General features: G+C 39.5%; 1 protein-coding gene across 8 annotated transcripts in view; it reads right to left on the bottom strand.

Annotated features, from left to right (window-relative positions):
- RELCH (RAB11 binding and LisH domain, coiled-coil and HEAT repeat containing) overlaps nt 1–15291 on the bottom strand; it is an 89950-nt gene that overhangs the window by 17010 nt on the left and 57649 nt on the right. For 5 of the 8 annotated variants that reach the window (XR_006786991.1, XM_045849766.1, XM_045849769.1 and 2 more), the window contains 6 exons: nt 14648–14771; nt 12783–12831; nt 10473–10552; nt 6677–6783; nt 5660–5759; nt 460–542 (listed from right to left, as the gene is read on the bottom strand). Coding sequence is in view for 7 of the 8 variants with exons in the window: in XM_045849766.1 (XP_045705722.1) it covers nt 460–542; nt 5660–5759; nt 6677–6783; nt 10473–10552; nt 12783–12831; nt 14648–14771 (543 nt within the window). In the remaining variant the exon portion in view is untranslated. The remainder of the gene's footprint in view (nt 1–459; nt 543–5659; nt 5760–6676; nt 6784–10472; nt 10553–12782; nt 12832–14647; nt 14772–15291) is intronic. The other 3 variants (XM_045849767.1, XM_045849770.1, XM_045849768.1) reach the window with 2 other exon arrangements.

The following is a 15291-nucleotide window of genomic DNA, read 5'->3' as shown; positions in this document are numbered from 1 at the left end:
GTAAACTGGAATGAGAACTGGGTTAGCTGTGACTGAGGATGGGCAGGCAGACTGATTGGCCTCTCTTGGTTTAGTCACCCACTCGAGACATTAAAATGTTAAGCCTTTGGTGCATGCCACTACACTTACTGGTAACAAAGTGTTAGTGAGATTAGCAGAGCATCCCTTCTTGGCTTGGAAGAAACAGTCCATCAGCATGTTTTCAGTTTTGGCAATGTTTTGAGAACGCGACTAATATACGCTTTTAAATATACGGCCTCCAGATTAGGCTCACTGTGAAGGCTGACTTGAGGATACATAAATGTCTTATGATGAAGTTTAAAGCCAATGAGCATACTCCAACGGTATTACTTGAAAGAGCCAAATACAGCTGTCGTCGACTTTGAGAGCCGATGGTCGCTTCTTGACAGGCGCATTTGGGAAGGGATGCTGAATGGAGAAGGCAGGGACCACACTTACATTTCGGGGTCACTGGAGAGAGTAATGAGAGCAGGAACCACCCTCTGAGCTACCAGAGTCTCATTCACCCCCTTCACCAACAGCTGAGCGGCCGGCGCAGGGGGTATTCACAGGTGACGCATGTTAAGAGCAAACACAATGCCGCGGAGGAAGGAAGGAATAACCAAGAGAAAGAGAGAAAACACAAAAGCAAAAACAAAATTAGAAGCTAAGCAAATACTGCTACTAGAGTGCATTACGAAGGCAGAGAGCGCTTAGGCGGAGAACAAAGCTTCCGTAGCCTGGCAGTCCACAGAAAGGGTCTGTCACCAACTCAATGGCAGTTTGTACTTTTGGTCAAACAGTCTATGCAATTTTCACATTCAATTAAAATGCAATTTAAAAGAAAGCTTTACTAGAAAAAATAAGCTACCTAGAAGACACATACTGGGTTCTATGGTTACAATTCTTTAAGTAAATTTGGTGATCTTACTATGACCAACAAGTTACAAACTGGACTGTTTTTAGACAAAACTCATATAGGCTAGCAGCCACCACTAAGTTGCTTCTGACTGTGCCATAGCTAGTTAATTTAAAAACTGCAGAGTAAAACCCCCAACCTTTTCTATCACACAGCTTTCTCTTTTGAGGTAGAGAGAGACAAGACAGCCTGGTGGAAAGGATGGAACACGGGGATGAGAACTGGGTTCAGACTCTAGCTCTGCACTTGCTGGCCCAGTGGCGTTACACGCGTTATTACGCAGTCTCCTGAAACTCAGTTTTCTCATCTGAAAATGGTGACACTGTCATCTACCTTCAAGGACAGTTATGCAACTGATCACACATGATACGCCTAAAGACTGTGCCTGATCAAGACTAAGCACTCAAGAAACATGAGTTTAATTATCAATATGATGAGTACTCCAAGGATCTAACATGTGTGATATATTAGAAAAAAATTAAATTTTTTTTTATTGCATGGTGGCAGATGGAAACTAGACTTTTGGTGGTGAGCAGGATGTAGTACCTAAGATGTCACTGTATAATGCTGCTGCACCTAAAATGTTATAAACCAATGTTACTGCAGTAACAGATACATTTAAAAAATAAAAAGATTTTTTGACTGGTTCAAGTAGTTAACATTTACAAAGAGTTCTCTGTTTCATATTTCTCTCAAGTGTATGAACAGCAAGGCTTCCAAATGCCCAAGGAACATGTGTAGATTTATTTTTATTTTTTAAAGGAAACTCTTTTTTTTAAGTTTTTATTTATTTTTATTTTTTAGAGAGGGAAGGGAGGGAGAAAGAGAGAGAGAGAGAAACATCAATGTGTGGTTGCTGGGGGCCTTGGCCTGCAACCCAGGCATGTGCCCTGACTGGGAGTCGAACCTGCGATGCTTTGGTTCCCAGCCCGCACTCAATCCACTGAGCTACGCCAGCTAGGGCGGAACATGTGTAGATTTAAAATAGCCTGTCACTTCCTGTGATGTTTTTACACATAAAGGATAGTTTCATTTTTTTAAGGGAGTGCCTTTTGGTGGCATTCCACTAGTCACTGACAGATACTCAGTTCAGTCTCTTGACAGAATCCTAAATGGGAAGTGGATGGTTGTGCTGTTAGCTGTAATGTTATTTTGTTTATCAGTAGCAAATATAAACATTGTATTGCACTTGGAAAATTCAAAAGGAACAAAATACATGGTGAATGAAAAACAAAACCAAACAAAACGCCCCCCAAAGTATATACGATGAGCACTTTCAGACCCATCTCTATAATCAAGAGGATGATATTACAAAAATATGCATCTTGTTTTTTAAAAGTGCTCAATTTTATGAGTTCAACAGAGAAGGGCAATTTCTGGGTCCTACATTCTCAACGTCAGAATGTAAACACCAACTAGTCCAAATGCTGGCCAATCTGTCCTCTTGTGAGGGAATGAATGAGTCCTCCCGGAAGACAAAAGAGGCGTGGACTTCTCAGTCGCAAGGACCCAAGGGCGCAGGCACGCGCACCGCGGCCCTCCCTCCGACACCGCGCCCCAGAGGGGCGGAGTCCCCTTCGCGGGAAGAGCCTTCATTTTACAGTAAGCAGCTACCTTTTAACAACGGATCCACATTTAGCCTCTGCCTCAAAATTTTTACCCCTCCCAAAACATGGATAATTATGCAGGATTAAAATGACGTAAGAACTTCTGTTGCTACCTTAAACACTATGATATCAGGTAGCAATACAAAGAGACAGGGACAAAAGTTCAAATCCTGTTAAATAAAACTCCTATCTCTGTACCATTTTATAAATAAGGTAGCTTAGATTTGAATCACTTCAGTGTATCTTGAAATGTCTGCTCTCTTGTGCCAGACAAAAAGCATTACAAAAAAAAAAGAAAGGATAATTTAGTTAATTTTTCACTGCTCTGGGGTTTTTAAGTCTAATTTCTTTATTGAGCTGGAATATCAGAAAGCAAAATTTAAGAGCTGTCAATTATTACACTACATACACTATCTCGTTGGATCTTTAAACCTGATGAGGTAAGTACAAGTAAGATGGATGTTTTAACAGATGAGGAAATGGGCCTTAGAGAAGTTGAATAACTCGTCCATGGTTTGGGAAGTGAGGCCAGAAAATGACTCCATCACATCTGTGCTAAAGCTCCAGTCTTCCATGAGCTGTGGCCCAATGTTGGTTACATGCTTCGTTCCCTCACGATTGATATGAGATATCATTAAGCGAAGTTCTTTCCTGCATCGTGTGGGAAATCCATTATGTCACACTGGGAGTCACATGATCAAGTCACCTTATAAACCAATTTCAGTAATCATTGGCTACTTCTAGGACTAACGTACTGCCTTTCGTTTAACAGTGAGGATAACAGGACAGATTGGATTTCCCCTTTTTGTACTGCTGTCTGCAAACCCAAGAGCTAAATTTAGTGTTCAATTTCACTCAAGTCTCTCAGCAGTTTCTGCAGAACTCTTGCATTCTCAACAGTTTCTAGTCTCACACTGAAGTCTTTTTAAGTATTTAAAGTTGTCCTGTTTTTCATGTTTTAATTCAAATAAACTTATTCTGCAGGGGAAGGGGGCTTAGTTATAAATGATAAACTATTAGTGTCAAAAGAAATGTTGTAAATATATTTACTTTAATATGCTTTTGTTCAAAATAAGGGTCATTGACCAAAACGCAAATGATTTTCCCTACGGATGACTTCTACCAGCATGCTCAGGGACCATGTCTGACCACAGAGGAGTCTGATGAAGGAAGCTCATGAGCAGCCTGGGAAGGCAGTGCAAACTGCCTCCACACAAACACGGGTTCCGGACCAGCACTGACCCTGAATGTGGAAACCAGACCCGGCAAAGCCGCATGTGAGAAACAAGGCAGGAAAAAAACTCCAAAACAAATTAAAAAGGGAGAATGCTTCATGTTATTTATTTAAATTATTTCCACCTACATAATTTGCTTTGCCAGTGCATACATACATTTTAGAAACAAATGGTTTAAAAGCAGTAGTTTTTAGACTCTTAGAATAAACTGCTAAAGAAATAGCTCTTCATTTAAAAGGATGTTTTCTTCTTTAGGGGAAGGAAGGGGTTGAAGAAAGACTTTGATTCTTTTGTGGTAATTACTCTGTTTCAGCATACTGCATGATCAACACTTATTTACGCCCAGAAGGACATCAAATGGAATTTTTAATTTGGCGCTCACCTCGACAAAGGACACCTGAGCATAGTTTTCTTGGTCAAACATGTATAATAACTGAGGGAATAACACGGACAGAGAATTTTCAACCTCTGTATAACAAAAACATTTTCTTTAAATTGCACAAATATATTTTATATATTTAAAAGTTTCGGAAGGTAAATATTTTAAATATATCAGAGCTCTATCCTTCAATTGCAATTTATCTTAAATTGTGGAAAAATTCTGAAATTCAGGAAAAACTGAATTATCCACCTTTACTTATGGAAATAAATGGTTTAAGATATTTTCAGAATAAAATGCATATTTGGGACATTTTAGTTTGGATAAATAGGTTTCCTAAACTATTATATTATTTTGTGAAATAATAGCATGAGCTAAAAAAAAATAATGGTAATGATAGTTAACATTTATTAAGCTCTTATTATGTGCCAAACACTGTTTTAAAGGCTTTACAAGTTTTAATTCTTAATATTAACAAAAATCCTTTGGGATGGATACTTACTATCATCTTCATTTTGTAGATGAGGAAACTAAGGCACAGAGACATTTGAACTTGCCACCAAGCGGCAGAGACAGACACTGAACCCAGGGGGTCTGGCTCTATGCCAAGACTCAACAGCAATACACAATACTCTAAACCAATTTTAGTATTCAAATTCTGTGTTCCGGCAGCAGTATCGCCTGCTTGAGTGTGACTGGCAGGGTAATAATACAGGTGTAAATATTCATAGTTTTAACCCGAACATTTCACCTAAAATGTCACATGCTGTGTGTGAGTGTGATATTGTCATGTTACAGAATTCCATGCTTATGATTTTGTAATAAAAGATTCTGTAATAAAAACGCAGCTTTTTTTGTGCCAGACCCTATATATGTGTATATTTCTAAGTGGTAAGATAATCTCTTCTACGATAGGTACAAAAGATAGGTATCTCAGCTGTCACAGTTAACTTAGGTAGGTGGCAATTTAAAGCTATGTAGTTAAACTATACGAACAGTCTGTTCTCATAAACATATGGGCTGATACTCTATAGGGAGGTTTTATTCTCTATAGGACATGTGAGGGAGTAGTGAGGTAGGAGTAATCAACATAAATATTTCTATAACTGTGACAATTGATTTTTTCATGCTACTCACGAATATAACTACATTTCACGACTTTGAAAATACCCTATATTGCTTTAGTTTATTTTAGTAGCCATGTACCTCAGTAAATAAAGGTGTAGTCAGAAAGATTTACATAGGACGAAAATTAAAGTAAGATTTAAAGAAAATTTGAGAAATGAAAGTGGTAACAGAATAGCATCCAAGGAACCCATTAAGGCTAGACAACTTCCTTACACATGTTAAAGCTGAACTTCTGCTCCATCACACAGTGCACAACTAGACACTATTCAATACCATAAAATACGCATCGACACAACGTAGCATGCAAAGCCTTTTTCGGGTCAACTCTCCCTTCTCCCTCTTCCAGAGACCGCCACTACAGCCTGAACCAGCAGAGCCTTTGCGCGCGTACCTCGAACATCCTGGCGGCGGTGCACCTCACCAGGGCTGACGTGTGGACGACGCCGTACCACAGGACCGTCAGCAGTAACTCGTGGTAGGCCGGGTTCGCACTGCAAGAGGGAAGGTCGGGGTTAAACGGGACGGCCACAGGCCTTCTGGGTGCACTGAGAAACACTACATTTATAAGGAGCACTGGTGATAAAAGTATTTGTAAAATATGGAATTACTTTGTATAGTTCAATGGGTTATGTCTAAGATTCTTTGAAAAAGTCACCCTACAACCTTTTAGAGTACTCAAAAATTATACTTTTAGCTTCTCTAAGCTAAAATGATGACAGAAATGCCAATCTTTAATAGCATAAAAGTGAAAACTATTTAAACAAAAAGAAAAAGAAAATGTTCCTATGAGGAAAAAAAGAAAGAATGCTGAACTAAGAGCCAGACAGGTCATTTACAGTCTCCGTGGATCTAAATTTCTACATCTAGCAAAAGCGGAGAAGCAATCCATGCCCTATCTATGTCATGTGGTGGCTGTAGGATCCAGTAACACCAATTCCGATCATCCACACGGAAGGGCAAGTTGGCTGTGAAACCCAGCGTCATGCAAGACAGCACTGACAAGGCGGACTCAGTGTTCAGTGCAGACCGGGGTAACACTGCTGCAGGAGCAGGCGATGGGATTCCGGGTGGGGCCAGGCAAACCAGACGGACTAGAATGGGAGCCTCATGACCTGGCTTTCACTTGGGCTCCTTTGTCATCTGGGGGGAAACTAAGTTTTCTTCAAATCTGCATTTGATGTTATCTCTTCAAATGCTTTAAATAAAACGTGAGTCTGCACCCTTTCCCCACTCTCTTATTATCATGTATTGTTTACAAAATCTTAAGAACGTATAAATAAACAAAAACAAATCTCAAAACCAAGAGAGCTGGCTCGTGTGCCAATCTTTTTGGACCGAAAACAGGCACCCTACACATCCAACAGGAAAACCTTATGTGACTTTTTGAAAGCGACGGCTGTGACCTTACCCCAGCTCCACGAAAGAAGCCTTCAGGCTGTCCAGAGGCGCGTGCGACAGCGAGAGCAGGGTCATGACGTCTTCCAAGAACCCGACCAACAGTTTGCGGTCTTCTTCCTGCAGAGGGACGAGACGGGTCATGAGTTTCCAAGCGATCAGGCAGAACTAAAACCGTAACTTCTTACCCGTCACTACAAAATTTCACCAAATAAGGAGAAAACATCTTAATTTGGAAGCATTTTAATTAAAGGTGTTTATTAAGCACAATGGTATGAGGACAAAGACTGTCTTACCTGAATTCATAGCTTTAGACCTGTACTGTCCGATATGGTAGCCCAATGCCACATGTGATTACTTGTATTTACGTTTAAATTACAAATTAACTAGAACAGGAGATTCAGTTCTTTGGTTGCATGAGTGACTATTCATTCAAGTGCTTAACGGCCGCATGTGGCTGGCAGCCCCCTTCTGGATGGTTAGACGATTTCCATCACTGCAGGATGTTTCATCAGACAGCCCAGGTTCAGAATATAAAACGGTATAGTTTCTAACTAAGTTTCATTTTACCAATTTTACTTCTCATTCATTTTAGCTCTAAATACTTAAATACAAAGTACTAAAACGGTTATCCCCCTAATAGTAGAAAATTGATGTGTAAGAAATTATATCTGCAACAGGTTAGTGGTGAGAAACTGCATGCTTGCTGAAATATAGACAACTGTGTTCTTAAAAGAAATAGTTGATTTCTTTTGATTGAAAAATAATCTATATTTTTCAGACTTTCTTTAACGAACCATTATTTTCATAATGAGAAAACTGTCCTTTTTTTACATAGCTATTTTTACATGTTAAGAAATGCGTGCTTTAAAAAGTCTGCTAAATTAAAGTTAAATAACTTTGTAAAAGAATAAATAACCCTGTATGTTAAATTAACCTGTATCTAAAAGGGATCTGACATTCTATCAGAAAATATAGAAGAAATTAGAGTCAAGACTCTTGTCATTAGGCGTATATTAGGTCAACAATAAATAGCCTCCATGAGCAAGATTAGATGACCACCTACTGTGTTTTCTGCACAAACTGAGAATGAGGTAGTGATAAAGAACTGACAAAAGGAAAGATCGGCATGAATAAAGACAGCCACAGTAGTTTTAATTTAGATCAGGGGTGTCAAACTCATTTTCACCAGGGACCACATCAGCCTCACGGTTGCCTTCAAAGGGCCAATGTGATTTTTAGACTGTGTAATTGTAACTACTCCTTAACTAGGGGCAAGGAGCTGGGTGCCACTGCCGGGTAGAAACAAGGTGCCGGGCTGATAAAACAAGGTGGAGGGCCGGATCCAGCCTGCAGGCCGTGTGTTTGCCACCTGTGGTTTAGATCCTGCCGGTCCCCTTAGTGAGAAGCTTAGACACTGACAAGTCAGCATCAGAGCTGCAATGACACAGTGAGTCCACCCATTTCCACTGCCTACGAGGTCAGGCAAGAGTATATATAAATGTGTTAAACAAATTAAAAAGCTAAAAAAACTGTGAAATAAGAGCTGTAAAATACACTTCTAAATGAGCATGGATGTTTTTTAAACTTGAAATTTACTACAATCTTTTTTATAATTTCTGAAGTCTCAAGACAAGAAACACTGCTTATGTATTTGATTCAAAAGTAGTCACTGTTGACCAAAGGAAATAGAGCAGTGATTTATACTAACAGAAAATGTTTGGTAAGAAACATATTAACTGTTGCTGGAATGTGTTTCCTAAAACAAGTAACACTGGCCATCTACGATAGCTACCTCAATTCACGTGTTTCAGTAAACTAAAAAGTCATCTTTAGATAGCTGGACTTCATACAGTGACGCAAAAGACAAATCCTTATTCATTTATTTGAGAAATCTATCCTGAGGGCCTGCTACGAGGCAAACCTTGTACTTGGTACTTTATTACGCTATGCAACACTGCATGTGGTCAAAGTTAACAAACTTGCAGGGGTGAAGCAAGAGAGAAGAATGTGGAGACTACGTGTGTTGCTGTCATGCACCGGAACGGCTGCCGCAGCCCAAGGGAAAGGGAAACGGTGCGCGTACTACTGCGCCTGGCACGTGCCACCACTTAATCTCCGCGAGTCCAACAATCGAGACCACGTTATGAGGTCGCCTTAGAAACTAGTGTAGAAACGTTTACAAGAATACTGTGCTACTTTAACAGAGCTGGAGCTTCTGTTGCAAGGTATTGTGTGACACTTCAGAACTATATTTTAATATTATGTGATGGTTCAAATCTGTTTTGGAAGAAGAGTACAATAAATAGGAATTGCTATACTTTGACTTCAAAGGGTAAAAGAAACGTTACTAAAAATGGGGGAAAATTCAGGAAAAAGGGTCTTCCTTTTTGATTCTCACATTCTAATTTCCAAAATAGCTTTTATCATGAGTCAGTATTTCCACCTTACTGGTGGGACTTGCCTCAGAATGAAAATGACTAATATGCCTTAATACATGTCATACATTATTTACCCAATGTTACACGGAGAGCGGTAGTCTGTTACTTTGGGGACCCCAGTGAGTCATACCTCCTCATCCACGTCCTTGTTTATTTAGCTCTCTCCTGGCTAAACCCTGGCCCGGCCTGTGACCTGCTTCAATTGATATAACACAGTAGTGGTGATGTGCCAATCCTAGGCCTAAGCCTTAGCCTAGCAGACTCTGCTTCTGCGCTCTTGGGTGTTCTGAGCCACCACGTAATGCCTGGCCCTGCTGTTCCAGAGGCTCAGGGAAGAGAGTGAGAGACCCTAAGATCACACGGAGCCTGGTGAGCCATCCTGCCAGCCACCAGCTGAAGGCAGCAACACGAGTGACCACCAGCAAGACCACCGGAAGAGACACCTAGCGGAGCAAAGCCCATGAGCAAATAAATGGGTTATAACAAGCCATTGTGTTTTGGGATAATTTATCATGCACTAACAATTAAGAAAAATAAAGTATGATTAAAAAGTACTTTGCTGCCCTGGCTGGCATAGCTCACTGGATTGAGCACGGGCTGCGAGCCAAAGTGTCACAGGTTCGATTCCCAGTCAGGGTACATGCCTGGGTTGCAGGCCACGGCCCCCAGCAACCACACATTGATGTTTCTCCCTCTCCCTCTCCCTCTCTCTCTACACCCCTCCCTTCCCTCTCTAAAAAAAAAAAATCTTAAAAAAAAGTACTTTGCTAAAAATGATGGAAGTATTCTACAGCATTTTGCGTCTGCTTCACCTAACGCGTGTGCTTTCCTTGTTTATAAAAAAATTCATCATGAAACCCAAGGAAACTGCTAAATAAGTGCAATCTACCACTTCTAACAAAGTCTTAAGAAGTACACCGTCTCTAAATTTATTTGTTCAATGGAGATTTTACTCAGAAATTTATTATTCAAATATGTTCTCCACTATAAATCCTTGATAGAATAAAATGACTAAATATGCCCTGACTGATGTGGCTCAGTGGATTGGGCACAGGCCTGTGAACCAAAGGGTCACTGGTTCGATTCCCAGTCAGGGCACACGCCTGGGTTGCAGGCCACGGCCCCCAAAGGGGGGCACACAAGAGGTAACCACACACTGATGTTTCTCTTCCTCTCTTTCTTCCTCCCTCTCTCTAAAAATAAATGAAATCTTTAAAAAGAAAGGCATAAAAAAAGAATAAATAAACTTTGTTTTCTTTATGGGTAACACTTTCATTTATACACATGATAAAAAGACATGACAATATTAGGTATCTTTCTAAATAGAAAGCACCTTTACATTTTCTACTCAAAGGATTTTCCCCTTACCTGGATATAACACGTAAGGACTCCTGTTGCATAAATGGGGACGGTGGCTTTAGTGAGGACCCCATTTCCTGCTGAGGAATCTAAAATTATTAAAATAATTTTTAAAATTCAAGTATATTTTAAATGCAAAGCAAAAAGTCACAGTGCAAATTAATTTAAAATTATAACTGGTGACAAGGCTTATGAATAAATATAATCATTACTTTGAAAAATAACTGATTAAAACACATGTCTACTAGTTACAAAATTATAACAATACTTTTTACAAAGCTGTGAGCATAAACATTTTTGATAGATGGGGAAAAAACTTTAAAAACCAAACTGAGATGCTGTACTCCTATTTCCATAATCAGAAATCAGAGCTTCCTTTACGAGCCCCCGCCCCCCTCAAGTGCCCATATAAGCAGGTCTTCCTAAATGTTTATGCTTTCTATCGGTAGTGTTCAATAAAATGTAAATGAGGTGCCTAGGTATAAATCATTACCCAGAGGCCCCTCCTGCGTCCTCTCCAGGGATTTTCGGCCGGGCCACGTAAAGCAGGGGGAGGGGAAAGCATCCAACCCCAGATGAATGCCTCGTGGCTCCTGGGGAGTCAGATGCCCTAGTGCATCGTCTGCAGGTGACTTCAGGAGAAAGGCTCCAGGGACAATGTGACAGCTCCTACTTGTGCGGCACCAGCAGCTCCAGCTTACGGACCGTTCGGCAGGCATGGTTTCAAATGCTTTATATTTTCTTTTATGTGCTAAAAGTATTTTCATTACGCTATTTCCTATTTTCCCATGGTTTTAAATTCTCTTCAGAAAGAAACTGAGTTGGAAAAGGTGTATTGCCTAACTGCCCTGAAGGAATTTTAGCAGGAAAAAGAAAGTTCCAATTTCATCTCAATTAGTATTTGAGGTTTGTTTACTCTCTTGGTAAGGGTGATTTTTTCCCTTTGAGGGACTGCTGGTGTTACTTGAGTGTGAATATGGTAGTTACGAGGTAAATCTGAGGCTAGGAACATGACCTTTAGTCGAATTCACAGTTATGGACTATGTTTACAGGGGTTAGTAATCACTTCCTATCTGAATAACTGAACATTCATAGCTAACTAATAATTATAAAAATTGTCAGTTTCTAAAATATGTAAATATTCTTTTTAATTTATCATCAGAATTAATAATTAACTAAAAGAAACACCAACTATTATGCATTCCAAGTTAACCCTTTATGAAACTATTAAATATAAACTTGGGGAAGCATTTGTCAAAAAGAATATCTCATCAATGTTTCAAGTGTAAAAGAAAAGGACTTACTCATTTTGTAACTACAGCTGAGAGAGCTGAAGATAGAGTTTTCCAAATCACTCATATCAAATCAATAATGTAGTACTAAGATAAGAATGATCTATATCAGGGATTTTCAATCAGTGTGCCACGAGACTTTTTAAAACATGCAATACTTGACAATTTAGTCAGGGGCACCAACCTCTTTTTCTTTAGACTGTCAAATGAAAAATTGACAACAACAATAGTCTGGTATGAATGAACTGAAATTATACCATATTTTGCTGTATACAATGCATACTTTTTTACCCAAAATAAGGATGCACATTATGCATGGGTAGTACCAATTCCATATCTCTATATGTGTTTTCAATTCTTTTATTTATGCTTAAGCATTGAAAGTGTAATTCTAGAAAGCAAAAATGATATCAATATGCAAAAAAAAATACCCTGGAATACAATAATCGGTATTGTTTCTAAATATAAATTAATAACTAATTAAAAAATTAAAACAAAAGATTTTTTTCCCTGAAAGTTTGGGCCAAAAACCTGAGTGTTATACATAGCAAAATATGGTACATAATTCTTTTTGTCAGATCAGCAAAATATGTACTTTTTGGTGTAGCACAGAATTTTAGTAATTAGTTTATATGTGCCATGACATTAAAAAGGTTAAAAATCACTGATCTGTACATTAAAAAAAAAAGAGGGGGGATGCTATACACACTTTTCCCCCAACACTTCCCACAGTTTATCCCTAAAAACTAGAAAAATACACAGGGACACCAGATGCTCAAGTGTACAAGCTCTTAGGCCCAAGGGGCTGTAACCAGACTCCCTAAAACAGGGGAAAAACCGCAGGTCGGCCTCGCCGGCCCCTCACGAGGAGGCCACCAGATGCGACACGCTGTACAGGCAGGCGCTCTGCAGTGTCAGCTTCCTTTTCAACCGTCCGTGCTAGTTAATTTATACAGTTTGCGTATAATGAAAATAGTACTTTTCATGAATAAAGAGATTCAATGGCTTTTAAAAGTAATAAACTTACCGATGTTCTCTTCAGATAATCTTAAAATTTCCTGGAACTGAGGTTTTACCTAAGAACCCAAAGAGAGATCCAAACAGTCTCAGGTTCATGGACCAACTGATGAGTAAATAAATACAATGTTTACTGCCACTACATATATATTCATTTATTTTGCTTTAGGCCATTGATTCAAGTGTTTAGAAATGTAATAGCTCCTAAGTGGCTTAGGATAAAAGAGAATTCAAGTGACTAAAAATAATACTTTAAGAGATAAAATATTTTAAAAATCAATTCAGGTCACCAAGTATTTTCTGAAGAGCCTTTGGTTTCTTTCACTAAATTAATTTCCAAGATGATTTTAAAGGCTTAAAATCATTACCTCCTAAAACCAAACCTGATGATAGAAAAGGTTATTTAGGTAGATATTATATGATCAAAATTATTGAAAAAAAAAAAAACATTTGCTGTATTTAAAGAAATGAAAAGGAAATGGTATTCATTCAGAGTATGCAATAAGTAACATATTATGTGATATCATTTGTTTAGATTAGTTTTTAATTTTAAATTTCTTAAAGTTTAAATGTAAATGTCAAATACTGAATTTCACTCAAATATTTGAAGTTAGAGCTAATGCTGGTTTCAATATTTATTTATTAACGTCATCACAGACTCCAGTTTTTGGACCACTGAAGTCAACCACTTATTGGTGAGTGCTAGAGGGAACACCTACTTAGTTTAGTTAAGAAAAAAAAAGTAGCTACTTTGGAGATGCCAAACAATTTTTGCCACTACCGATAACAGTAAAACCAAATTATATTTGTCTAATAATGAGATGTCAGTGAAAAGTGTAAAGTGTTCTTGTTTCTTCTGCAGTAACATCAAGGCCTGGCTGTCCCCTCCTCTGGGCAGGCTGTGCATGTTAATCTACATGTTCAAGTTAAACTGAGGTGAACATCACTGTTTACAGATGCAGAGTCATACTTAAAGAACGGTAAGACATGGAAGCAATTTCTTCATTTCACACACGAAAAGACAAAGCCCCAATAAACGATACTGTGTAGGTCACAGACAAAGCAGAGCTGTAACCCATTTTCTGAACTTTGCCTAGTCCACTACACCGAACTGTTTTGCTCCGAGTGTTTCAGAAACTACAGATTTAACAGGAAGGAGCTGCACAAAATTCTTGGCTTTTAAATGTCTTGATTAACATTTGATTACAGCAATGACACATTTTTACGTTTTTAGTAGGTCTCTAAAGAACTGGCTTAACGATATGCCACGGAGACAGACGAAGGAACAGGATTAAATAAGAAACTGAGTTATAAGGACACTGAAGTTTCAACACCCAAAACTGCAACATAACTGGGACAGGCACAGGGGGCGCACGGCACTTTCAGCGGTGACTGGAACGTGCAGCATTTGTCTCAAGCGTCCTCGCCAGGCTGGGAGCTGGGGTCCGAGAAGCACGTCTACACAGGCGGCTTTGGTCCCACCGTCCCCCGAGGTCCTGACTGCCGTGTACTGAGCAAACCACCACTCCCCGGTTTGTGTGGACGGGGTTGGGGTGTTAGTACCGGCAGCGCCTTCGAGGCCTGCAGCTGACTTCCCTGGCTGACACTTTCTACGCTGAAACAGCGACTGGGTCTTAAATCCAGATCTGGACACAAAGTAAACTGAGGCTCCATCATCCTCTGGAAATCAGGTATGAAGATAAAAATATTACCGACCACAGTTTTCATTTACTGTCCCCATCTTCTGAGATATTAAAAGGTAATCAGAGTAAAGGAAAGGCTCATGCGCTCACTTACTGTTACAGCACAGATTAACATGTTACATTTTTATGGATCTTGCATACCAGAAAACATGGAATACAAGTACTTACTTACCTTAGTGTTTGTGAAAATTTTGCCAAAGGTCCGGCAAAGGCGCCAGAAAAATCTGGAGAATTCATGGACACAAGCACTTGAAGTGACATTGATTTTGCCGACTACTTCTATAAGTTGTGGCAGCCTGAATGTGAAAGGAAAGAAAAACAGGCAGGGGCACATACAGATTACTGCTTCCTTGCCAACTGCTGGAACAACGCAACCCTAACAATATCTACCGTTTTGTTTCTCATAGACAGTACAATTATAAAGCAAAGGAGCTGTTTGAGCCCCTGTGAAAAGATCTCAAGTTTACACTCTACTCTCTGAACTTCTTAATATAAATTTTAACTGTTTGCCATAAAATATATGGAACTTTAATGGTAGGACTCTGAGCATGGAGTTCATGAGACTGAAAACGATGGATTTTTATGCTTCGCAAAAGAGCTGGGCTAATCCACAGCCTCCACTGTAGCCTCAGAGCGAGAGGTCGGGATGAGGATGCAAGCCCACCGTCACTGTTAATCAACGAGGCAGCAGACGGATTCTCCTCCCGTACCCAGCCGCACCGCCTCCGTCAACAAACCACTGCACGTCCCGTGGTGCGACCCTCCGCTCCTAAGCAAACTGACCAGGGGTGTGCCGAGTTAGGTTCGGTTCTATTT

The sequence above is a fragment of the Phyllostomus hastatus genome, unplaced genomic scaffold, assembly GCF_019186645.2.
Source record: "Phyllostomus hastatus isolate PE091 unplaced genomic scaffold, TTU_PhHast_1.1 phas_contig_80, whole genome shotgun sequence".
Lineage (NCBI taxonomy): Eukaryota > Metazoa > Chordata > Mammalia > Chiroptera > Phyllostomidae > Phyllostomus > Phyllostomus hastatus.
The sequence above is the reverse complement of the archived record's forward strand: the minus strand, read 5'-3'. Positions and strand labels throughout refer to the sequence as shown.